This window comes from Trachypithecus francoisi, unplaced genomic scaffold, assembly GCF_009764315.1.
Source record: "Trachypithecus francoisi isolate TF-2019V2 unplaced genomic scaffold, Tfra_2.0 Lachesis_group20, whole genome shotgun sequence".
NCBI classification, from domain to species: domain Eukaryota; kingdom Metazoa; phylum Chordata; class Mammalia; order Primates; family Cercopithecidae; genus Trachypithecus; species Trachypithecus francoisi.
Window position 1 is genome coordinate 11,445,561 of NW_022681466.1, and position 25,971 is coordinate 11,471,531.

The 25,971-nt window shown below is 51.2% G+C and overlaps 2 protein-coding genes across 5 annotated transcripts in view; one reads left to right on the forward strand and one right to left on the reverse strand.

The window, feature by feature from the left end:
* Positions 1-13,499, reverse strand: part of TBC1D16 (TBC1 domain family member 16) — a 99,301-nt gene extending 85,802 nt beyond the window's left edge. For 3 of the 4 annotated variants that reach the window (XM_033182495.1, XM_033182496.1, XM_033182492.1), the window contains exon 1: positions 13,408-13,499. The gene's annotated coding sequence lies outside the window, so the exon portion shown is untranslated. The remainder of the gene's footprint in view (positions 1-13,407) is intronic. The other variant, XM_033182494.1, reaches the window with a different exon arrangement.
* Positions 13,500-13,603: 104 nt separating this feature from the next.
* Positions 13,604-25,971, forward strand: part of CCDC40 (coiled-coil domain containing 40) — a 62,467-nt gene continuing 50,099 nt past the window's right edge. Inside the window, exons 1-5 of the mRNA XM_033182498.1 lie at positions 13,604-14,305; positions 15,760-15,823; positions 17,194-17,661; positions 23,701-23,824; positions 25,651-25,829. Of these exons, the coding sequence (XP_033038389.1) occupies positions 14,277-14,305; positions 15,760-15,823; positions 17,194-17,661; positions 23,701-23,824; positions 25,651-25,829 (864 nt within the window). The 5' untranslated portion in view covers positions 13,604-14,276. The remainder of the gene's footprint in view (positions 14,306-15,759; positions 15,824-17,193; positions 17,662-23,700; positions 23,825-25,650; positions 25,830-25,971) is intronic.

The window sequence follows — 25,971 nt, forward strand, 5'->3', positions numbered from 1 at the left end:
GCTGGGATTACAGGCATGAGCCACCATGCCTGGCCGGGGACATTTATTATATAAAACTTTATGGACAATTTTAAGAGGTGCCTTGGCCGTGACCCAGAGGCCTATGTGGTTTCGCCCACTTCATGGTCCACACCCTCTCAGCTGCCCCAACCCTGAACATGTGACGAACATGTGACAAACACGTGTGTGAGATCCGCGGTTCTCACACTACCCACACGCTCCGGTGAGGGTAACGGCTCATCACAGGCAAGGTTTAGCGCGAAATGGACAGGTGGGGTCATTTTAACTTCCTCCCCCAGGCCACCCCCTCCACCCTGCTGAGAGCACCTGTAATAAAATACGTTTTCAGAAATTCAGCAGACGTCCCTTCCAAAGACCAAGCCCAGCAGCTCCCCTCCCCTTGATGGGCAGCCGGCCCTCCAGGGGAACCGCGAACAGGCTCCGGTGACAGCTGCTCGGAGGCTACCATGGGATAGTGCCGGGGCAGCCAAAGCCCTCCATGCCCTCCTTCCGCCCCGCAGTCCCAGCATGAAGCCACAGTTCCCCATGAGCCCAGAGTAAGCTCGTCAGAGACAGGCCCGCAGCCCCTGCGGCCATTTCTTCCCCGAATCTCAATCCTGCTTTGTGTGGCCACGGCTTAAAGAGATGCTCAGCGCCACTCACACCCAGGGTCCTTCCGGGAATTCCTCACCTTGGTGCAGGCCAGGAGTGAGAACCGCCGCTGGCCCCACCACCCCCGCTCAGGGCATGGCTGGCGTGGCCCTGCTCCTCGGTGGCCCGCCTGGCCCCGCTGTGGGCTTCCCTCCCACCACCCCAGCCACAGTCACAGCCACAGTCACAGCAGGGTGTGTCAGGTCGCCCTCATCTTCCACCTCCCAGGCCCAGCCGGTGCCTCCAGCGCTGGTGTGAATTTCCATTCGGGGTCCAGAATCCACCTTGGCAGCGCCCTCATTCTGCAGCTCCACCAGCCAGAGAAGAGTCCTCCAGCCAGAGAAGAGAAAGGTGAGTTTAACCTGACCCTGTCAGAGGCGGCGGAGCAAAGAGCTCCAGGGGACAGGGCTCCCAGGTCCCTACAGGACGGGGCTGGAAGAACAAGCACAGCAGCTAAGGACGCAGCCCTCGGCGAGTGTGGGCCGAGTGTGGGCGGGGCCCAAATCCCTGGCCGGCCGCCGCGGGCTAAGGAGAAGCGGCTTTTGGCTTTCCCCAACAAAGCACAGCTCGGGGCCACAGGCCCCTGCCTGGCCCAACCGGCAGCCCTGGCCACAACCAGAGGCCCCACCTCAGGCCAGCCCGGCAGGGCTGCAGCGGGCATGCTCCAGGGACCCCAGCCCCAAGGAGATCCCAAACTCATGCCTACTGCTCCCGCCCTGGAGGAGTCAGAGGCCGAGAAGCATGCACGTGTGGGCACCCACCACACACTACACACCACAGACACACACAGTACACACCACACACCACAGACACACACAGTACACACCATAGGCACACACACCATACCACACACCACAGACACACACACCACACACGACACACACACCACACACCACACACGATAGACACACACACCACAGACACACACAGTACACACCATAGACACACACACCACACACGATAGACACACACACCACACACCACACACGATAGACACACACACCACACACGATAGACACACACACCACACACCACACACGATAGACACACACACCACACACCACCACGATAGACACACACACCACAGACACACACAGTACACACCATAGGCACACACACCACACCACACACCATAGACACACACACCACACACGACACACACACCACCACACACGATAGACACACACACACAGACACACACAGTACACACCATAGGCACACACACACACACACACCATAGACACACACACCACACACGACACACACACCACACCACACACGATAGACACACACACCACAGACACACACAGTACACACCATAGGCACACACACCACACCACACACCATAGACACACACACCACACACGATAGACACACACACCACACACCACACACGATAGACACACACACCACAGACACACACAGTACACACCATAGGCACACACACCGCACCACACACCATAGACACACACACCACACACGACACACACACCACACACCACACACGATAGACACACACACCACAGACACACACAGTACACACCATAGGCACACACACCACACCACACACCATAGACACACACACCACACACGACACACACACCACAGACACACACGATAGACACACACACCACAGACACACACAGTACACACCATAGGCACACACACCACACCACACACCATAGACACACACACCACACACGACACACACACACACACCACACACGATAGACACACACACCACAGACACACACAGTACACACCATAGGCACACACACCATACCACACACCATAGACACACACACCACACACGATAGACACACACACCACAGACACACACAGTACACACCATACACTACAGACACACACACTACACACCATAGGCACTCACACCATACACCATACCACACACCACACACACCCTCTGTTCTACCAGCTTTGCCTCTGTTCTCCGAGAGCCCCAGTGTTGACCTGACAGCCACTGCCTGGGCCCCACTCCTTCCCAGCTGTCTCCAGGATTAGGGAAGCCCCAGGTGGATCCAGGCCTGCAGGAGCCTCCCTACCCAGCCCCCACGCTGGTCTGTCCTGGGTCCATAGACACAAGTCAGCCACCTGTCACTGGGCGGTAGGAAGTACAGGTGCTGTGAGCTGGAGGAAGGGCGCCTGGGCTCTGAGAGCTGAATGAGGGGCCTGGCAAATGCCCCTGGAGAGCCCTGGAGAGTCTTGCAGCAGCCTTGGTGCCTGGGCTTCAGGGCCTGTCTGCTGGGAGCACCCCCCTGCTGGGAGCACCCGCCTGCTAGGAGCACATCCTTGCTGGAAGCACCCCCCTGCCGGGAGGCCCCCCGTCCCAGGAGCACCTTCCCGCTAGAGTGCCAGGGAGACACTGCTGCCTAATGGCCAGGAGCTTGCCCAGGGCAGTGGCCTCTGGTCCACTTCTGTCCCTTGGTTGTGTCCCTAAGACCCAGGCCCTGGAGTCCTTAAGGACTCTCCATCCATGAGACAGGAAGCCCCACAGGGAAGCGGTGGTCCCCTGTCCCCATCTCATCACATACAGCACTCTGTACCTTCTGCTCATTTTTCTGCAAACCTAAAACTGCTCTAAACAATAAAGTCCGCCACGCAGAAACTGCACACGGATGTTTAGAGCAGCTTTACTCATAACTGCCAACACTTGGAAGCAACCAAGATGTTCTCCAATAGGTGAATAAATAAATAAACTGTGATACACCTAAATAATGGAATATTATTCAATATTAAAAAGAAAGGGGCGGCCAGGCATCGTGGCTCACGCCAGTAATCCTAGCACTTTGGGAGGCCAAGGCGGGCAGATCACCTGAGGTCAGGAGTTTGAGACCATCCTGGTCAACAGGGCAAAACCCTGTCACTAATTTAAAAAATACAAAAATTAGCCAGGCATGGTGGTGCATGCCTGTAATCCCAGCTACTCAGGAGGCTGAGGCATGAGAATCACTTGAACCCAGGAGGTGGAGGCGGCAATGAGCCAAGATTGTGCCACTGCACTCCAGCCTGGGTGACAGAGCGAGACTCTCTCCAAAACAAACAAACCTCATCTTCTGGGGGAGGGGGGAATCTATTAGTTTAAAATAAAAAGAGGCTCGAGACCAGGAAGCTTGCATCCAAAGAGGCGTGGAGAAGGCGTGGACAAGGCTGGAGTTGTGTGGACCAGTGCCGAGAACAGGCAGGCACTAGAGGCAGCCTGAACAGAGCGGAGTCAAAGAGAACATTTGGTTCCCGGACTGAGAACCCGGCTGCCAGCAGCCCGAGTTGTCTAATGGGAGAGTTTCCTAATGTCCTTGAATCTGCAAGATGCAAGACTTTGAATGGCCCTTGCCCACCGCAGTGAGGAGTAGTTGATGCCCATGACCTTAGGGACCTGGAGTCCTGCGGGGTTTGAGGGGAGCAAAGAAAACCATTCGTCCTGGGAGGGAAGGAAGCTGGAGGCCAGAAAGGCTGCCCCAGTATGGAACTCAGAGCAAGGGGGACATCCAGGTTTCCTTCTGCGGGCCCGGGGCTCTTCCTAGGGGCCAGATGCCTTTTCATGAGTACAAGAACAGAGGTGGGGGCAGCCAGCAGAACTCCTAAGACACAAAATGAGTGAACACTGGAAAGGGAGCTGAGACAGGCCTGCAGCAAAGAACAGGCACCAGGCTTTTCCAGTCTCTAGGAAGGACTCAGAGTTCATCAAAATCAAAGGAGCAATGCAAGATGCTCAAAGCACCTTGTGGCAATTATTACACATCCCCTCCCCAAATCCTGAGACAGGAAGATGGATAGAGAAGCTAAGGCGGCTGGGCGTGGTGGCTCATGTCTGTAATCTTAACAGTTTTGGGAGTCCGAGGCAGGCGGATCGCCTGAGTCTAGGAGTTCGAGACCAGTTTGGGCAACATGCTGAAACCCCGTCTCTACAAAAAAAGCAAAAATTAGCTGAGCATGGTGTCATATGCCTATAGTCCCAGCTACTCAGAAGGCTGAGGCGGGAGAATTGCTTGAGCCCAGGAGTTCAAGATCAGCCTGGGTGACATGGAGAAATCTCATCTCTACAAAAAACACTTTAAAAATTAGCCAGGCTTGGTGGCCTATGCCTATAGTCTCAGCTACTCAGGAGGTTGAGGTGGGAGGTTGAGGCTGCAATGAGCTGTGATTGCACCACTGCACTGCAGCCTGGGTGACAGAGCAAGACCCTGTCCCCTCCCCCAAAAAAGAGAGGCCAAGTGCAGTGGCTCATGCCTGTAATCCCAGCACTTTGGGAGGCAGGCGGATCGCTTGAAGTCAGGAGTTTGAGACCAGCCTGGCCAACATGGCAAAACCCCATCTCTACTAGAAATACAAAAATTAGCTGGGGGTGGTGGCACACGCCAGTAATCCCAGCTACTTGGGAGGCTGAGGCAGGAGAATCTCTTGAACCTGGGAGGCAGAGGCTGCAGTGAGCTGAGATCCGGCCACTGCACTCCAGCCTGGGTGACACAGCAAGACTCCATCTCAAAAAAAAAAAAGAGAGAGAGAGAGAAGCAGCTAAGGGTAGATCCTTGACAATAAGAACCCCATTCTCCTCAAATGCATCCACTGCACGTTTGTATTTTGGCAATGTCCTTGTCGATGTGCATTTTCAATGATAAGCTGCTGCGTGCATGACACCTCCGAGACGCTCCTTTTATTTATTTTTTATTTTATTTTACTTTATTTTTATTTTATTTAATTTTTTTTTTTTTTGAGACGGAGTCTCGCTCTGTCTCCCAGGCTGGAGTGCAGTGGCCGGATCTCAGCTCACTGCAAGCTCCGCCTCCTGGGTTTACGCCATTCTCCTGCCTCAGCCTCCCGAGTAGCTGGGACTACAGGCGCCGCCACCTCGCCCGGCTAGTTTTTTGTAGTTTTTTTTAGTAGAGACGGGGGTTTCACCGTGTTAGCCAGGATGGTCTCGATCTCCTGACCTCGTGATCCGCCCGTCTTGGCCTCCCAAAGTGCTGGGATTACAGGCTTGAGCCACCACGCCCAGCCGAGACGCTCCTTTTATAATGTGCCTCCCAGAATGCCATCTTCGTTAAGGTTCCAAATGCCTTGTTTTTGTTGATGGAAAGGATAGCAATGCCAACTTGGCAGTTGGCACAAAGAATTCACAGATGGAGTGAAGCCAAGATCTACAACTTGCATCAGCTTGAGTGTACAAAAAAAAGAAAAAAAGAATAGCTAGGCATGGTGGCTCACGCCTGTAATCCCAGCACTTTGGAAGGCTGGGGCAGGTGGATCACCTGAGGTCAGGAGTTCATGACCAGCCTGGCCAACATGGTGACATCCTATCTCTACTAGAAATACAAAAATCAGCTGAGCATGGTGGCACACGCCTGTAATCCCTATTGCTCGGGAGGCTGAGGCAGGAGAATCACTTGAACCCAGGAGGTAGAGGTTGCAGTGAGCCGAGATGGCACCACTGCACTCCAGCCTGGGAGACAGAGTGAGACTCTGTCTCAAAAAAAAAAAAAGAGAAAGAAAGAAAAGAAAAAAGAATGATTTTAGAAGGCAAAAAGTAAAAGCGCCAATGCTGGTTCTGAACCATCGGACTGGGGCACAATGACCAGTTGATTTCTTTTCTTTTCTTTTCTTTTTTTTTTTTTTTTTGTGAGACAAGAGTCTCACTCTGTCGTCCAAGCTGGAGCGCAGTGGCGCGATCTAAGCTCACTGCAATCTCCGCCTCCCAGGTTCAAGCAATTCTCCTGCCTCAGCCTCCAGAGTAGCTGGAATTACAGGCTCCACCACACCCAGCTAACTTTTGTATTTGTTTTTTAGTAGAGATGGGGTTTCACCATGTGGGCCAGGATGGTTTCAATCTCCTGACCTCGTGATCCGCCCGCCTCAGCCTCCCAAAGTGCTGGGATTACATGCATGAGCCACCACATCCTGCTGACCAGTTGGATTTCTGTGCTGCTCAAAGCCATTGATGATCAGTAGGTAGGGCCAGATTTCTGCAAAAATAGGCCATTGTATAATTCGAAAGGAAAGAACAACTTGGCCGTTCCTCAACAAAAATACACAGGCTCATAAAACAAAAAGCTGTGCAGAAACTCCTCCACCAGAGAGTCCTTCTTTCCCAGAAACCTGCAACTCTTTAAGAATTAGAGCACCTTTGAGAAGCATGGAGTCTCAGCACCTGCAGCTGGCAGGGGTGTTAAACTGGTGATAAAGGTAGCTGAAGTCTGTCTCCAGGACAAGAGGGCTTTGAGGGGACTGGAGTAGGGGGAGCTGCCTGCAAGGTAAAGATGTGGGAAACCCCCCAGAAGCCCCAAAGAGAGAGGGGAGGGCAGGGGAGGAGAGGGGTACCAGATTTATTCTTCACAGTGCTGTTGGGAACTGGCCGGGCTGCTGGGTTGGAGCTGACACAGGGCGCAGCTGCGGACCTGCTGTTAACCACACACGTTCCCTTCCTGTCCCCTAGGAGCCACTTGGCCGCTAAAACTTGGCCTGGAGCAGCCAAAGATTTTGTGACTCACTGTGTGAGTGGTGGGGGTGGGTCTTCTCTAGCAAATATTTACAGGGCATGAGGTTAAGACACCTACTACCCAAAATTCATTGCCCAAGATTTGGTGACTTATACCCTAGAAAAGAGAGTCCTCCTCAATGTAGAAAGTGGCAAAGTCACCAGAAAACCAGAAATGAGCAAACTCAGATACAGAAATGACACAGCATTCTCCCCTCGTCTCCTTTTGAAAGCCCTCATTCCACGTGTATGAGCTTCCTACGGCAGCTGTTACAAATAACACAAACTCAGCAGCTACAACAACACAAATGCATGACCTTACAGTCCTGGAGGTCTGAAATCTGGAATGGGTCTCACGGGGCTAAAATCGGGTGTCAGCAGGGCTGGTTCCTCCTGGAGGATCTAAGGGAGAGTCCACTTTCTTGCCTTTTCCAGCTTCTAGAGGTCAGCCCCACTTCTTGCTCTCAACCCCTTCCTGCATCTTCAAGGCCAGCAGTGGCTGGTCAAGTCCTTCTCATACCTCATCTCTCTGACCCTGACTCTCCTGCCAGATCCTGCGAGTGCATCAGGCCCACCCAGATAACCCAGGATCATCCCCCATTTCAAGGTCAGCTGCGCAGCAACCTTAATTCCATCCCCAACTTGAATCCGTGGCCACATAACCTGCCGTATTTACAAATTCCCTGGACTAGGACATGGGCATCTTTGGGGGCCGTTCTTCTGCCAACCACACCAAGCCGAGGACACTATAAGGAGCTGATTTCCAACTCGCAGGACAGCCTCTGACCTGCTCACCCACTGACGGTGAAACTTCCACGCAGAGTGACTACTCATTTAGCAGCAGGGTGAGGACCGAGGCCTACAACCCACGAGAGAAGCGTGCCTGGGCCCCAACGTCCCGGTCAGGGCAGCGAGAATGGACACAGGAGGGCTGCAGGTTCATGACTAGGACCTGCCCACAGAGGCCGCCTCCATCTGAGGCCTTGGTTTCCTGTCCTGGCCTAAAGGGCTCCACCAGTTCCCAAACAGGAAAACAAAAAGAACAGAGGTGCAAAAGTCTCCTCCAGAACCCTCCTGGAGGTAGCCTGGAGCCACTAGGAGAGAGGTATCACCCCAGCCTCTTCTCTTGCTCACTCTGTGCCGTGCACTGGCCTCAGGGCCACCTTGGGTCAGGGGTCAGGGGTCAGGATGCAGCGGTCAGCAGGACAGAGCCGGTCCTGGAAACCCATGGAGCTGGCAGTACCCACTCACTGGAGGGATGCAGCCTATGCCTGCTAGTGACAGGCAGGGGCAGAGGCAGAGGCAGGCAGGGTGTAGGGGCCACAGGATGCAGCCCACAGCCGATTATTCCTGTGGCCGTGTCACTGCCAGACTGCTCAGGAGCAAAATGCACTGAACCCGGTCACCTGCCACATGGCCGGCAGAAACTGGTTCATCTGCTTTGCCCTCAAAGCCCAAGCAACAAAGAACAGGGAAATGGCGACACCTTATTAAACACGAGCCAGACACACGCAAACAAGGATCGCGCTGCCCCCACTGCAAAACATCTGCTGCTGGCATGCCTTGGAGGAGGCCCCGGCTCTCTCCACCTGCCCAGAGCCAGGCAAGCGCCCCACCCATCATTCTGGGAACTCCTGGCTTTGCAGGTCAAAGGGCGATACGGAATCCTGTAGGCAGCCAGGATCAGGACCTAGTCCCTGGGCAGCAGGGCTGCGGAAGGTAGCTCCTTCCGTCTCATCACGAGGATAATCCTGTGCAGGGCCACCACGACTTCTTCTCGCAGCTGTGCTGAACTTCAAGTTACAGGATTAACTCAGAAAATAAAGATACTGGCTGCACACAGAAGCCACATTCGGGATACACCCGGAAAGGAGGGGGCCCAAAGATGAGCCTCTATGCAGAAGTGAGAACGGGACATCAAGCCGTACTTAAAATGAAGGAACTAGGGCTTAGGGCATTCACTGCAGCGCTGGGATCTTAGACCACAGGGCAAGAGGCCCCTTGAGAGGCTGTAACAGGGCAGGACCATCACCAAAACGGTGGTGAGGGAAAACCTGGTGGCCTGTGTAGCTGTGACTCTCCTTTTGCAACTGTCCAGCGGTCACCCCGATTGGCACCCACTCCCTGGAAGACCCCAAAGCCTGTGCCTCCAAGGAGAGACCATCTGCCATATACACCCTCGATAGTAAATTTTAAAATCCCATTTCCCCTGCAAAGAGTCAAGGAAGTCAGGCCTGGGAGAAGAAACTCTGGGACCAAGGAAAGACTAAACCCAAAGGGTAAGGGAAGATGCAGACCCAGCCGGGAAATCAAAAACCGCCCCGAGTCTGGCTCAGGTACCCCCTACTTCTATGCTGACCTGCTGTGCCTATATGCTGTGCCTATAAACATGGAGCCTAAAGCGTCTCAGCATCTGTGAGTGAAGCAGTAGTGAATGCCTCGCCAAACGAAACTGCAATTGGGGGGACATATTAAAAACACCCAAAAGCATCACAACTGATCTTGCCTCGAGAAAGCATTTAAGTTACAGAAAATAAAACTCAAAAGGCTGTCAAATGACATCTGTAAAGTACGCCCTTTCCCCCACTTCTAGAAGGTTGAAGATGAACTATATCAGACCACTGAATTCAGGTTCTCACTCAACATGCAAAAAGCAGCCCACAACTGAAGTGTGCCAGCCAGCATGGACGCGGGCTTGGCACCCGCAGTATGGTGGCTTCATAGTGACCAATCCAGAAAGACCACGGAGAAAACACTGCCACATCTCAGCATCTGCAGCCCATACAGACAGACACATGTATTACCCTCTAACACCTGCACAGACTCACCGCCCAAGGCTCAGCAGCAGAAGGGCAGGCTGTCCGGACTGGACAGTGGATTTGGATTCTTTCTCTTTTCTTCCTGTTATACATGTGACACAAGCCACCACAGGCAGAAATCGAACTCAGTCTTACAGTGGCCCGATTTCTCTCATCCTTTGAGGATGGTTATGTAAGTTCCGAAGACAGAGTAAAGAACGTATTTCAAATCAGATGCCACCAGACAGCTCATAAAAGCAGATTTATTAGAGATGCAAGACCAGGTGCTCAAAGGACAGATAGGATAAAAATGCCAATAAAGCCAACAGGATAAAAAACACCGCCGCCGATGTGAATGAAAAAAGGCTTCCAACATCATTGTCCCGTATTTTGGGGGAGGGTGCAAAGTTGCGCTCTCTCCTGTGCACTGGCCTCATTAACAGCAATATAATTCAAACGCAATACAAATAATGTACAGTTCGATCATAAAATCATCCTCGGCCGCCGTCACCTTCACATCCCAGAGCCACCCGCCCCCACTGCTTAACGCTGGATGAAACGAAGTAGCTACTCTTACAAGAGAATTCAGGCCTGTGACAAAAATCAGGGTCCCTCAGCCAGGGAAGAAGGGGAGCTAAAATGTTCACAGGAGGTGGGGTGTTGCCAGGCAACCTGATTAGCTCTGCTCCCCATAGCATCCTGCAGGGACCCAGCCCCCCGCCAAGTTATAAAGATAAGAGTACACATATGCACAAAATAGTGAATCCTACATCTGCCTGGAATCGCTTTCCACCTGATGGATGCCACAAAGTGGAGCGAGGCGTCAAAGCACAAAAACGAAATGTTTTGTGTTAAATGTGGAAAATCCAAATAATGGTCATTAATAACAATGTTAAAATGTTACCATTTGAAATTACTTACCACATCCTAAATGCTAACTTACGTGTCAGGAATTTAATATGCTTTCCATAATCCTTGCACCAAGTCTTTGAAGTAGGTAGAGTATAGATGGGGAAGTGAAGGCACTGAAGAATTAACTAAGTGCCAGAGGAGCTGGGGGTTTTGTTGTTGTTGTTTTGGTTTTTGTTGTGGTTTGAGTTTTTTAGGTTTTTTTTTTTTTTTCAGCAGTGTCTCACTCTGTTACCCAGGCTAGAATCCAGAGGCTGATCATGGCTCACTACAGCCTTGACCTCCTGGGCTCGAGCTATCCTCCCACCCTGGTCGCCCAAGTAGCTGGGACCATAGGTGCCCACCAGCATGCCCATCTAATTTGTTCATTTTTTGTAGAGATAGGGTCTCTCTAGGTTGCCCAACAAGGTCTTGAACTTCTGGGCTCAAGTGATTCTCCCAAAATACAGGGATTATAGGTGTGAGCTACCATGGATTTGTATTTGAAGCCAGCAGTCCATCTTTCTATGTCATGTTCTTAACCACCGCATCTTACTACCCAAAACTGTGGGCAGAGACCAGTGGGTAGGTTCTGCAAATTCAGTGCCTTTATCCTGAAGCCTGGGGGATGCTTTCCAGACTGAAGTGAACCGAGATTGGCAGCTAGTGGTAACATGAGATTAGTCCCACCTCTTTGCACTGTTATGAACCACTTGGCAGAACGTTTGTATATGAATGGTGGGCACCCTCTGTAAGACAGAGGGCAAAGTGGTACAACGGTTTTCTGGAGCTGAGACGTCTTGGGCCTAAGGCCTAGTTCTGTCACTCGTAACTGCATGAACTTGAGGAAGTTACTTCTCTAAGCGTCAGCGTTCCCATCTGTAAATGGGCATAACTGCAGTCCTGACTTCATGAGCTTGTTTTGTGGGTTAAGTGAATTCATACATGATAATTAGGAACTACTAATACAATCACCAAAATTGCTAGAGTATTAAATAATTCCACAGATAAAAACTTTTTTTTTTGAGATGGAGTCTTGCTCTATCACCTGCACTGGGGTGCAGTGGCACATTTTGGCTCATTGCAACCTTCACCTCCCGAGTTCAAGTGATTCACCTGTCTCACCCTCCCCAGTAGCTGGGATTACAAGCTCACGCCACCACACCAGGCTAATTTTTGTATTTTTAGTAGAGATGGGGTTTCACCATGCTGGCCAGGCTGGTCTCGAACTCCTGACCTCAGGTGATCCGCCCACCTTGTCCTCCCAAAGTGCTGGGATTACAGGTGTGAGCCACTGTGCCCAGCCATGAAAACTTTCTTTAGCCACAGTCTCACCATAAACATGCCACTTACAAAAAAAATGCGCACAATAACCATACTCAGGATACAAACAACAGCCATTAATGAACTTTGTAGTTAATACTAAAAGTTACTCTTCACTTTATTCTTTATTTGCAAAAGCTTTCATGGTTCTTAAAAGTGTTTAGTATTCACCAATTTTACCGCTAACGTTTCTAATGAGAATTTTCTAAAACTGAGGCACAGATTTGAAAAAGTGCTCTGATCAATCGGTAACAGATCTGGAATGGAATTCCCAGGCGCCAGTCTTTGCGCCCACCCGCTGGCAATATGCTGCCTCACGTGAGCATCTTTAAGACCTTTTTATTCTAGATAAAAGAATTAGGTACCTTCTGGTAGAAAAGAAAGTAGATCTTTAGGATCAAGTCGCAGAGGCTGGCCAAGCAGCCCAGCTTCTCATTTGAACTTGACCCAGACAGTAAAACAAACTTTACCATAATGAAGGCGAGACTAACTTTTGTTATGTCTTTTCTATTCATTTTCTATTTCTGAATCGAATCTGAACTACTTTGTGGCCAACATACGACACCAGCTTCTGAGGGTGGGAATCACAGGATTTCAGGATTCAGCGGCTTCCGGCAGGGTCCTCTAGGTTGTGTTTAGAAATCTTCAGTTGTCTTTCCGTTTTTTCTTTCCTTCCTTTCGTTCCTTCTTTCTTTTTCTTTTCTTTTTTTTTTTAAAGGAAAGAACAAGGGAGCCCAGGCGGAACGGAAGTGAGTATCCCGACACGCGGATCTTAAACAACCCAGACCACCAAGCCCGACAGGCCAGGAAAGCTGAGCGCGCGCCGCTGGGGGGACGCACACTTTGGGGGCTGTGTGGGCGCGCGCCGGCACCCCACAAGTTCCCATTCGTCTGCTCCGCCAATCCAGTCAGACAAAGACCGCAAGTTCCCCGGTCCACGGCTCCAGAAAGGCGGGGACCAGTCTCCCCGAATTAGGCCCATTCCGAGCCCGGGGCGCCCTCACTCGCCGCGGGGAAATGTCCCCGGGTGCCCCTGCGCGATCCAGGTCCTCCCGCAACGCTCCCGCTCCTGCTGGCGCCCTGCACCCCGAGGACGGCGACCGGACCCCGGCCCCTCCCCGGTCCCGCGGCTGCAGGCCCACGCGCCCCACGCGCCCCGCGCGTCCCCGCCCCAGCTCCGCCGAGGGGGCGCTGCTCGGTGCGCGGTGGACCCCTCGGACCCCGCCCCTGCGGCCCCGTCCGGGCCCCGATACCCACCCGGGTCCCGCTGCGGGGGCCGGATTCGCGCCGGCTCGGAGAGCCGCCACCGTCGCCTCCGCCGCTGCCGCCGCCAGTGAGGCGCGGCGGGGCGGGGACGCGCAGGGAGGCCCGGCCCCCGGCCCGCCCCCAGGCCCGCCCCCGGCCCGGCCCCTGCCTGCCCCGGCCGGGCTCCCTGCCTGCCTTCTGGTCCAGCCCTGGGCCTAAGCCTCTCGTACCCTGCTGGCCCTGCCTCAGGCCTCGCCGCGCCCCGGCCCCGGGGACTGTGCCCCGACCCGAGCCCCGCGTCCCCGAGGGAAAGGCAGGGCCCCTCGGACGCTCCGCGTGCGCGCAAGCCCTCCGCTGCCGCCCTCTGCAGGGAGATTTCTCCTGTTTGGGGCTAGGAAGGGAAGACACGCTCCGGAAGCCCCCGGGACGTCCCTGCTTCCCAAGGAGTCTCCGTAGGACCCCTGGAGAGGGGCGCCGGAGCCCCCTAGGGCCGGAGATGGAAAAGCGCGCGCCATGCGCGGGGTCCCCTGCCTCCGGTGCCCCCAGCCCGCCTGCCACTCCCGGGCGCTTAGCATTCTGGGGTCCCCAGGAGCCCGGCAGGTCCCTCCGGGACCTTGAGCCGCCCGCTGGGCACATGCTGACGCCGCTGTCGCTTTACAGAAACTGAGTGCGGCCGAGGGGGCACCTGGGCGCAGAGAGCGATAAAGGAAATGCATGGTCGTGCTCTAATTACAGTCTAAGGGATGACACGTCGAGATGGCGCGGGTCTCTGCGTGCGTGGAGATGGCACAAAGGCCGCGCCGCCCCCGGCGGCCCCCGCCCTCGCAGCGCGCGTGGTCCCGGCCTCGCCGGATGTTGACGGCGTCACCTAGCAACGGGAGATGGCGGAACCCGGCGGCGCGGCTGGCGGGTAAGCCCGGCCAAGAGGCAGCGGGTCTTGGAGCCGCCAGGCCGCGCTCTCCGGTCACCGCGCCAGGTGGCCCCCACGTCGGCCCCTGCCTCGCCCCTTCGCCTCCACTCCCACTTCCTCTCGCCTGTATCCCTTCTCTCGCCATTTTGCTGGCTTTGCCCATCCACTGCGTTCAGCCCCCACCCCCCGTCCCCCGCCAACCCTTCTCACTTCTTCCCTACTGTCCCTTTGTCCTCTCTCAGCCTCTCTCTTTCCCCTACTCCAAGCGCGCAACTCCCTCTAAAACCCAGGACCGCTGGCTCTGCAGTCACCATGGCAACCACTCTGCGTGGCGGTCCCTGCGCGCAGTCCTCCTAAGAGCAGAGGGCTCTGCAGGGCGCGGGTCTGTGGGATGCCGCCCCTGACCTTGCGCCGGGGCCACTCGCTGTGGCCGGAGACCAGCCCGGCCCCGTGCCGCCCTCCTGCAAGGACAGATCCCCTGTCACAGGCTTGGGGAGGGGTCCCTGTGGTTAGGCAGCCCCGCGATGGACCGCGGTCACCGTCCTGGGGCCTGGGTGGAAGCACTGAGCGCACACAGGGAGGGCGGCTGGGTGAAGATCCCTGCCACCTGGCCTCTGCTCGCTTGGACTCCGTTTGAAAGGATAGAAACGGTTGGAAAGATTTTGGCCTTTTTACCTTAGACACATCAGTATTGTTTCTCTTTTTTAAGGTGGGTCTGTATGTACTGACATGGAAAGACTAAAGGTATTATTAATGAAAGGATAGGCATAAATGTAAAAGGATACGTATACTATGATCTCTAATTCAGGGTGTGTGTTTAAAGCATAGAAAAATATTGAAAGAATGTAGTCCTAAATGTTACCAATGATTATCTTGGGAAGGAAAGGGAAGATCACAGGAACTGTCACTGTCTGTCTCGAACATATCTATATTCCTTTGACAGATAAAAATAGCTTGAATCTTTAATTTTTTTAAAAAAGCAATATATGTATGTGTGTATATATATACGTGTGTGTATATATATACGTGTGTGTGTCTATATATATATACCACGGCATTCTTGTGCTACATAAATCGTGGAGAAACTCGGAGTCCCTAGAACATTTACTCTGATCGCACTACTTTTTCTACTTTGTATTTCTTTTCCCCAGTTTTGTCCCAGACACAAGTTATATTTGAGGTGACTTTTCTGGGGTGATCTAATCCTGCTGTTCCTTCGATGTTTTAATAATTATATTTTTCATTCATTCATGGAGCTTTGCTTTTGTGGCACCTCTGCCACCTGACAGGCATGATATAGTGCTGTGGCTCCTGACAAACAGTAAAAAGTCCTGGGGGTGGGGGAGCAGAGAAGTAACAAGTAAATAAACAGACATGCAGAATTCAGGAGGGGATAAGGGCCAAGGAAAAGAAAACTGTTGCTTGAAACTGTTCAATTATTTCTCTAAAACCAGGTCTCATCCGGAAGATGGATTGGCTTCTGAGGGAGAGAAGGAAGGGAATAATGAAAGCCACATGGTAAAATTCCCTATGGAAAGTTATTCCGGGCTATATTTACTAGGAATTAAAGAAAATCAGAGGCCGGGCGTGGTGGCTCACGCCTGTAATCTCAACACTTTGGGATTTTTAAATAAAAATAAATAAATAGACCGGGCCTGTAATTCCAGCACTTCGGGAGGCCGAGACAGGCAGATCATGAGGCCAAAAGATCGAGGCTATCCTGGCCAACATGGTGAAACCCTGTCTCTACTGAAAATACAAAAATTAGCCGGGCGTGGTGGTTCATGCCTGTAGTCCCAGCTACTCAGGAGGCTGAGGTAGGAGAATGGCTTGAACCTGGGAGATGGAAGTTGAAGTGAGCCAAGATTGTGTCACTGCACTCAGCCTGGCAACAGAGCGAGACTCCGTCTCAAAAAGTAAATAAATAAAATTAAATTAAAAATAAATAAATAAATAAATAACGAGAATTTGGACTTGATCAAGTATATTGTGTGATGACATTATCTTGCACCAGAACAAACTCAGTTCAGTTGAAGAGAGATTCATTTTCTTCCTACCCCATTCTAAAGTGTCAGTGATTAGTCAGGGATGCAAAGAATGTCCAACTTTGCGTTGCCCTGAGTTTTTCAGAACTCATTTCCTGTAACGAAGGATGCAAAAATGATTATGAAAAGCAGAGAGGGCCGGGCATGGTGGCTCACGCCTGTAGTCCCAGCACTTTGGGAGGCTGAGGCGGATGGATCGCTTGAGGCCAGGAGTTCAAGACCAGCCTGGTCAACATGATGAAACCTCATCCCTACTAAAAATGGGAAAATTAACAGGGCATGGTGGTACACACCTGTAGTCCCAGCTACTCGGGCGGCTGAAGCAGGAGAATCGCTTGAACCCAGGAGATGAGCCGAGATCACACCACTACACTCCAGCCTGGGCAACAGAGTAAGACCCTATCACAAAAAAAAATTAGAAAAGAAAGAACAGATAAATTGAAGCATGAAACATGATTTTTTTTTTTTTTTTGAGACAGAGTCTCACTCTGTCTCTAGGCTGGAGTGCAATGGCACAATCTCGGCTCACTGCAACCTCCGCCTTCTGAGTTCAAGCAATTCTCCTGGCCCCAGCCTCCTAAGTAGCTGGGATCACAGGTGTGCACTACCACACCCAGCTAATTTTTGTATTTTTGGTAGGGATGGGGTTTCACCATGTTGGTCGGGATGGTCTCAATCTCCTGACCTCGTGATCTTTCCCAAAGTGAAACATGATCTCTTACTGATGCTGAGAAGGGTATAAATGCAGTTTTCCCATTAGTATAATTTCACTATAAAGAATAAAACCTCACAAGGTCCTTTATACTTTGTTTCCTGATTTTTTTTCCTGCCACACCTTTACAGGCGTCACCACCAGAGAAGGATGATGGCCAGAAAAGTGAAGAAGCTGTCGGTAGCACAGAGCATCCTGAAGAAGTCACAACCCAAGCGGAAGCTGCAATTGAAGAGGGGGAGGTCCAGATAGAAGGGGAAGCTGCCTTGGAAGGGGAAACCACAGTGGAAGAGGAGACTGTGTCCTATGGAGATGCTGAAAGCGAAGAGGAATATTACTATTCAGAAGTTTCATCCGCTGAAGGGCAGATCAGTGCTACAGATATGACTTACCCATATTTCAGTCCTCAGGAACTGCCTGGAGAGGAGGCATATGATAGTGCTAGTGGGGAAGCTGGTCTCGAAGGCTCCCACCAAGAGGCCACCGGTCCACCAGAATCCAGAGAAGGGAGGGTCACCTCCCCAGAGCTATCCCAGAGAGTCTTAGGCCTGTCGGAGCAAATGGGCCAGGTCACCTCTGGGCCAGCAATAGGCAGATTGGTGAGTAGTCCTGACTTCTGTTTTGTGCCAGTGTCTCACAGCCTACAGGGTTTGTCCCCCTGTGTGAGGAACCCTCACATAGGGTGAGATCATGTTTCACTTTGGGAGGCCGAGGCAGGCAGATCACGAGGTCAGGAGATTGAGACCATCCTGACCAACATGGTGAAACCCCATCCCTACTAAAAATACAAAAATTAGCCGGGTGTGGTAGTACGCACCTGTGATCCCAGCTACTCAGGAGGCTGGGGCCAGGAGAATTGCTTGATACACTATAAATACAAACTGCAATCCCTGTTAGAAATTTCTTAGCAGGGCTGGGTGCGGTGGCTCATGCCTGTAATCCCAGCACTTTGGGAGGCGAAGGTGGGTGGATCACCTGAGGTCAGGAGTTCGAGACCAGCCTGGCCAACCTGGTGACATCCTGTCTCTAGTAAATATGCAAAAATTAGCCAGGTGTGGTGGTGCACACCTGTAATCGCAGCTACTCAGAAGGCTGAGGTGGGAGAATTGCTTGAACCTGAGAGGCGGAGGCTGCAGTGAGCCAAGATCGCACCATTGCACTCCGGCCTGGGCAAGAGTGAGACCTTATCTGAAAAAAAAAAAAAAAATTCTTAGCAAGCTTAGGTCTCAGGATTCACAGTCAAATGCTGAGAGATCCTGGACTCTGCTTCAGTGTTCCCAAGCCCAAGGCTGGAGGCCTCCATAGCCGCCATCCACCTAAGGGCATCCACGTTTCCAGGTTTCCAGAGCAGCATTGTCCAATATGGTCCATCAGTCACATGTGGCTACAGAGAGCTCTCCAAATGTGATTTGCAAGCTGGGGAATGGAGCTTTTAACTGTTTGTAATTTCCATTTAAATAGCCACCTGTTGCCAGCAGCTGCCATAATGAATAGTGCAGTTCTAGATAATAACAATGAGACAATAGCTGCATTCTTATATTTTTTGATTAATTTTTTTTTTTTTTTTGAGACGAAGTATCGCCCTGTCGCCCAGGCTGGAGTGCAGTGGCGCGCTTACTGCAAGCTCCGCCTCCTGGGTTCACGCCGTTCTCCCACCTCAGCCTCCCAAGCAGCTGGGATTACAGGCGCCCGCCACTACGCCCGGCTAATTTTTTTGTATTTTTAGTAATTTTTTTGTATTTTTAGTAGAGACGGGGTTTCACCGTGTTAGCCAGGATGGTCTTAATCGCATGACCTCGTGATCCGCCCGCCTCGGCCTCCCAAAGTGCTGGGATTACAGGCATGAGCCACCGTGCCCGGCCCAATTTTCTTTAAACAATCACAAAGTTACAGAAAAAAATGAAGTGCAGTAAAAAGGATCTTTTATTTTCTTAAACATTGGAGAGTGAGTTTGTGGATCTGATGCACCAAAGCCTTCGAATGCTTCTGTATGTGTTTCCCACAAACAGCTGTGGCACAACCTTCAACATCTGGAAATTGGGCCAGGCGTGGTGGTGCACGCCTATAATCCCAGCCCTTTGGGAGGCCAAGGCGGGTGGATCACTTGAGGCCAGGAGTTCGATACCAGCCTGGGCAACACCCTAAATGATGCCTGAGCATTCCTTAGAAATGGAGCACGGCAATTTCCAGAATTTTTTTTTTTTTTTTTTGAGATGAAGTCTCGCTCTGTCACCCAGGCTGGAGTGCAGTGGCATGATCTTGACTCACTGCAACCTCTGCCTCTCAGGTTCAAGGAATTCTCCTGCCTCAGCCTCCCGAGTAGCTGGGACTGCAGGCACACACCATCACACCCGGCTAAAATTTGGTATTTTTAGTAGAGATGGGGTTTCACCATGTTGGCCAGGCTGGTCTTGAACTCCTGACTTCAAATGATCCGCCTGCCTCAGCTTTCCAAAGTGTTGGGATTACAGGCGTAAACCATCACTACTGGCCAGTATTTCACATTTTTAATGCCATTATAAATGGTTTTCAATTGTATGTTGCTAGCATGTAGAAATACAATTGGTTTTTGTATAGTCACCTGATATTCTGCCACATTGCTAAAGTCCCTCACTTGTTAGACTAGCTTGTTTGTAGAATCCATAGGCTTTTTCACAAAGATAATCATGTCATCTGAGAAAAAAGGCAGTTAACTTCTTCCTTTCCAATCCAGATACCTTTTCTTTCTTTTTCTTGCCTGATTACATTGGCTAGAACCTCCAGCACCATGTTGAATAGAAGTGGTGAGAGCAGACCTCTTGTCTTGCCCTGATCTTACGGGAAAAGCATTCAGTCTTTGACTGTAAGGTGCCATGTTTGCTGTGGGTGTTGTAGATACCCTTTATCGGGTTAAGGAAGTTCCCTTGTATTCTCGGTTTGTTGAACGTTGTTGGGTGGTGGTTGTTGTTTTTTAATCATAAAAGGGTATTGGGTTTTGTCAAATCCTTTTCTGTGTCTGTTCAGAAGGCTGTATTTTCCTTTTTCGTTAATTAATTTGGTAGATTACATTGGTTAATTTTCAAATGTGCAGGCCACCCTGCACTCTGAGATAAACACAGGGAGCCACTTTGGAGCTATGTGAATGTTGGTTCCTCATTAAACTCTTGGTTTATTTATATTCTTTTTTTTTTTTTTTTTTTTTTTTTGAGACTGAGTCTCGCTCTGTCGCCCGGGCTGGAGTGCAGTGGCCAGATCTCAGCTCACTGCAAGCTCCCCCTCCCGGGTTTACGCCGTTCTCCTGCCTCAGCCTCCCGAGTAGCTGGGACTACAGGCGCCCGCCACCTCCCCCGGCTAGTTTTTTGTATATTTAGTAGAGACGGGGTTTCACCGTGTTAGCCAGGATGGTCTCAAACTCCTGACCTCGTGATCCACCCGTCTCGGCCTCCCAAAGTGCTGGGATTAAAGGCTTGAGCCACCGCGCCCGGCCGGTTTATTTATATTCTTACATCTGCATAGACTCAGGCTCTCCATGTGATTCACTGGGTTATAACCTGTTACTGTCATTATGTATTTTGATGCTCAGTTTGGCCAATGAGGGCCCATTTAAACCAGCTTTTGTGTCGTCTGATGCACCTCCATCCTTCTTTGAGGACTTTCTTGCTTTCTGGCATGGACTGCCCAGTCTTAGAATCAGACATTTCTCCAGGAGCCCTGTTTCTGTTAGTGGAAAATAGAATTTAGAAGTTATGACTTGGGTGCTGGAGTCCTCATTGATGCTGGGGTGTCACTGTCCCCAGGCCCTCTCAGTGGCAGGAGATAGGACCTGTGTGCATGTACTGTCCATACTTCCCCCACATTTATGTATGTTCCATGTACACAGATATTCGCTCACATCTATATTTATTGGAATACACCCCTGCCCCCGGCCTTGGCTCACAATAGCACCTCTAATTCCATCTCACCTCCATAAGGGGTCCCTCCCAGTTTTCTCCTCTTCCTTTTTTTTTTTTTTTTTTGAAACGTAGTCTCGCCCAAGTAGCTGGGACTACAAGCACTCACCATCATGCCCAGCTAATTTTTGTATTTTTTGTACCAGGGGGGTTTCACCATGATACCCAGTCTGGTCTTGAACTCCTGGGCTCAACCAGTCCTCCCGCCTCAACCTCCCAAAGTGCTGGGATTACAGGCATGAGCCACCACGCCCGGCCTCCTGTTCCATATTTGTAGCTCCTTTCTCCAACAGGGAGAAGCCTGGCCCCATGATCCTTACTATATTCACCAATGTGATCAATCCCCCCAAATGTGACCTGTCTCCCACTTTCACTGCCTTGGCTGCCCCAACCCCCAGCATAGCTTAGGTTTCAGTTGTTCTGGAAGGGGAGATGGGAGTGTGGAAGGGAGGCAGGGAAAGAGGCTGCTTTATACTTGTGAGCACTGACTATGGGCTAGACACCGTTCTGTGTTGTCTTAGGATAACAACCCTATGACATAGGAACTATGATTGTGCCCATTGTACAGTGAGGAAACTGAGAGGTGAAAGGTCATCGCATAGTCACTCAGCTGTTGTGGCAAATGATAGCTCTTGCTTCAAAGCCACCGTTCTGAACCACAAGGCACCCATCCCTCCTACTCCCTCACCCTGGGAAACCTGAAAGAGTTTCTAAAAGTCACTTTGGAGAATATCATGCTTCAGTATTCGGTGAGCCCTGATTAAGTTTTATGATCACAAGTGACAAATATAAAACCAAAACCACTTTTAAGAGTTTATCAACAACAACAGGCCCAGCCTAGTGGCTCATGGCTGTAATCCCAGCACTTTGGGAGGCCGAGGCAGGCGGATCACTTGAAACCAGGAGTTCAAGACCAGCCTGGCCAACATGGTGAAACCCCGTCTCTACCAGAAATGCAAAAATCAGCCGGCGGTGGTGGCGCATGCCTGTAATTCCAGCTACTCGGGAGGCTGAGGCAGGAGAATTGCTTGAACCCAGGAGACGGAGTTTGCAGTGAACTGAGATCGCGCCACTGCACTCCAGCCTGGGCGACAGAGCGAGATGCCATCTCAAAACAACAACAACAACAACAACAACAACAACAACAACAAAAACCCTGAAAAACAGAGCTGGGGAAAGCCGTTAAGGGGAGGGTTTCTCATAACAAAACCTATCAGAAAAGACTCTGCAAAACCCACGATGTTGCACAGAGGTCATCATAACCTTTCAAAACAAAAACAAAAACAAAAAAAACACTTCTGCAAGGACAGCTGCCCAGCAACTGCCTGTCGAAACTTCAAGTGATGCCACCCTGTTGTTGATCCTTACAGCCAAGGAGAGTTATCGCAAAACAATTATGTCATCCTCCTCATTTTTCCTTTATTGACTTTCATCTTCCTTTACCTCCCTGAATACAAACATAATTTCCTATGGCACCTGTATTCCCACTGCAATGCCCTATCCCCAAATAAATATCAGTTTCCTTTATGGAACCTCTCTCTGTTTGTTATTTAGGATGATACATTGCTCAAAGTTTAACGTAATTGTTAAAGTAATAGGAAATCACTTGGATATAAAGATCATCATTTGACTTTTGCAAATGTTCAAAATGGAAAACATCTACCTCTCCCTCGCCCAGGGAATTCAGAAGTGGTTCCCCCAGCTCACTCCTGTAATCCCAGCACTTTGGGAGGCCAAAGCGGAAAGGCTGAATGAGGCCAGGAGTTTGAGACCAGCTAGGGAACATAGCCAGACCCCACCTCTAAATAAAATATTAAAAAGTTAGGCCAGTGTGGTGGTGTGCACCTGTAGTCCCAGCTCTCTGTAGGCTAAGGAGGGAGGATCACTTGAGCCCAGAGGTTGGGGGTTGCAGTGAGCTATGATTGCAACACTGCACGTCAGCCTAGGTGGCAGAGTGAGACCCTTACTCAATAATAATAAAAATAATAATAAAGGAGTGGTTTCTGCCTGTCTGGATCTGTAGCTAAGTGTAAACACCCAGGCACGAGAATGCGTGGGTCATGGGATCTTTTGCTCCCACATGCTGAGCGCCTCAAGGACGGGAAACCACGATTCTGAGCACCCTCTTCATGAAAGCATGCGGGAAAGCCTCGGCTCCCAGCCAGGGTCTCCCAAGAGGACTGTTTCCTCTTCTCTCCTTTCAAACCAGCCCCCTTTAGGGAAATTTCAGTAAGAAAATGTCTTCGCTTCATAAAAACACCCGACTCGATTTTAACTTTATTTATTTATTTTTGAGAAGGGGTCTTCCTCTGTTGCCCAGGCTGTAATGCAGTACTGTGATCTCCACTCACTGCAACCTCCACCTCCAGGGTGCAAGCGATTCTTGTGCCTCAGCCTCCCAAGTAGCTGGAATTACAGGCATGCACCACCACACCTGGCTAATTTTTGCATTTTTAGTAGAAACGGGGTTTCACCATGTTACCCAGGCTGGTCTCGAACTCCTGGCCTCAAGTGATTCACCTGCCTCGGTCTCCCAAAGTGCTGGGATGACAGGCATGAGCCACCGCGCCCAGCTAGGTTTTTTAAAAAACACACAGGTGACTATATTTTGAGTCTGACAACTTTCACAAATGTAATGAGTTAAAATTGAATAACTTCTCAGTGGCAGTTAATCCCTTGTTGACTTAGTTTGGGTTGTTCTTGCCACAGACAGGATCCACAGGGGAGCCCCAGGGGCAGGTGCTCCCGATGGGCGCATGGCACCGCTTCCGGCTGAGCCACTGGAGCAGCATGGAGTCCTCGGACCTGGAGGAGTTCATCCCACAGGAGCCAGGTGCTGCCCACCCGCTGAGGTCATCCTGCTGTGGCGGCAATGAGCCACCTGCACAGGCCCTTCTGTGCAAGGGACGCCACTCATTTGTCATCCGTTCGTTACCTGTTTACTGAGTGGCTGTGAGCTGAAAGAGAAAAATCTTATTAACAGATATGGATAACATTTATTGGGCGTTTACTGTTTTATCTCATTTAATCCTAACAGTGACTGATGAAGTAGGAACCTTTCTGCATTTAACAGACAGTTCCCCTAAGGGCATTAAGGAACTGGTTCGATTAAGTGACAGAATGCAGCCTTCGCTGAGATTCTGTGATGCCCAGCCCCATCTTCTGACGGCCATCTCTCGCTGCCTCCTGGTCTCAGAGCGAGGCATGCCGTGACAGCACCCCCAGGCCTGAGTCTGTCTGCTGACTTTCAGAGGCTTTCCAGAACCCCCGTCTTCTTACGTAGTCCTGGCATCCCAGTACTGTGGACACAGGAGGGCAGATCAGGAAGCTGCAAATTCCCTGTGGTACCGACTTGCAGCCAGTCCAAAACCTTGCATTACTTGCAAATGACATGAAAATAGCACCTGTCTAAATTAGTAAAAAACAGGCTGGGCGCCGTGGCTCACGCCTGGAATCCCGGCACTTTGAGAGGCCAAGGCCGGGGGATCACCTGAGGTCAGGAGTTCAAGACCAGCCTGGCCAACATGGCGAAACCCCATCTCTACTAAAAAATACAAAAATTAGCCAGGCATGGTGGCAGGCGCCTGTAATCCCAGCTACTTAGGAGGCTGAGACAGGAGACTCACTTGAACCTGGGAGGTGGAGGTTGCAATGAGCCAAGATTGAGCCACTGCATTCCAGCCTGGGCAACAAGAGCGAGACTCTATCTCAAAAAAACAAAACAAAACATAATTAGCCAAGCGTAGTGGCGCGTACCTGTCATCCCAGCTACTTGTCACTCCCGAGGGATTGAGGGAAGCTGAGGCAGAAGAACCACTTGAACCTGGGAGGTAGAGGTTGCAGTAAGCTGAGATCACACCACTGCACTCCAGCCTGAGCGACAGGGCAAGACCCTGTCTCTAAATAAGTAAACAAATAAATAAATTAGTACAAAACAGAACAGGGATCTCTCCAACCTAGAATTATGTAAAGGCCAAAACTAGAGCCTCATTTATTATTTCCTTTCTTTTGCAGTCTTATCAGCTGTTTCACATTTTTAAAAAAATTCAAATCTAGGCTGGGCGTAGTGGCTCACGCCTGTAATCCCAGCACTTTGGGAGGCCGAGGCGGGTGGATCACAAGGTCAGGAGTTTGAGACCAGTCTGGCCAACATGGTGAAACCCCGTCTCTACTAAAAATACAAAAATTAGCCGGACATGGTGGTGGGTGCCTGTAATCCCAGCTACTCAGGAGGCTGAGGCAGGAGAATCGCTTGAACCCGGGAGGCGGAGGTTGCAGTGAGCCGAGATCCCACCACTGCCCTCCAGCCTGGGTGACAGAGTGAGACCCTGTCTGAAAAAAAAAAAAAAAATGGTATCTAATCCACTAGTTAAGTGACTACCTTTCTATTCACTCTTTATGTGTAAAGAAGCCTCTCAAAAATAATTTCCTTCCTGCCTACCTTTAAAACGGGGCGCTTTCTCTGGGATGCGCTGAGTCAGTGAATAGAAGATGGGGTAAATGATGTTTCTGACCCACAGGCCGTTCAGATGCTTTTGCTGTCACCTTCCCATCATGCTGCAGGAGGCATGACAGCAGCTGTGCCGTTGATGCCCCAGAAGAGAATCACTGAGCCTTCTCTCCAGCAGCTCGGCAATGTGTCGCTGTCTCTCCCCACAGTGATCCCCCCAAGGGTGCCTGATGCCCACCCCAGGGAAGGAGACCAGCCAGTGTTCCAGGACCAGATCCAGCAGCCCAGTTCCGAGGAAGAGGCCGTGGCAGAGAGCGTGGAGTCCGAGGGGAGTGACGAGGAAGGAGAAGATGAAGGGTCCCGACTGGTGGTTTTGGACCCAGACCACGTAAGGAAGCCTTCCCGGGTTTTACTTTGCATACACAGATGGAGAATGACTCAGGCCCCTTTCTCTGCCTGCACTGTGACCCACTCCTGACCCCACATGCTGTACTTGTATCTCGCCTGTTCACTGCACCGTTTATAGGCAC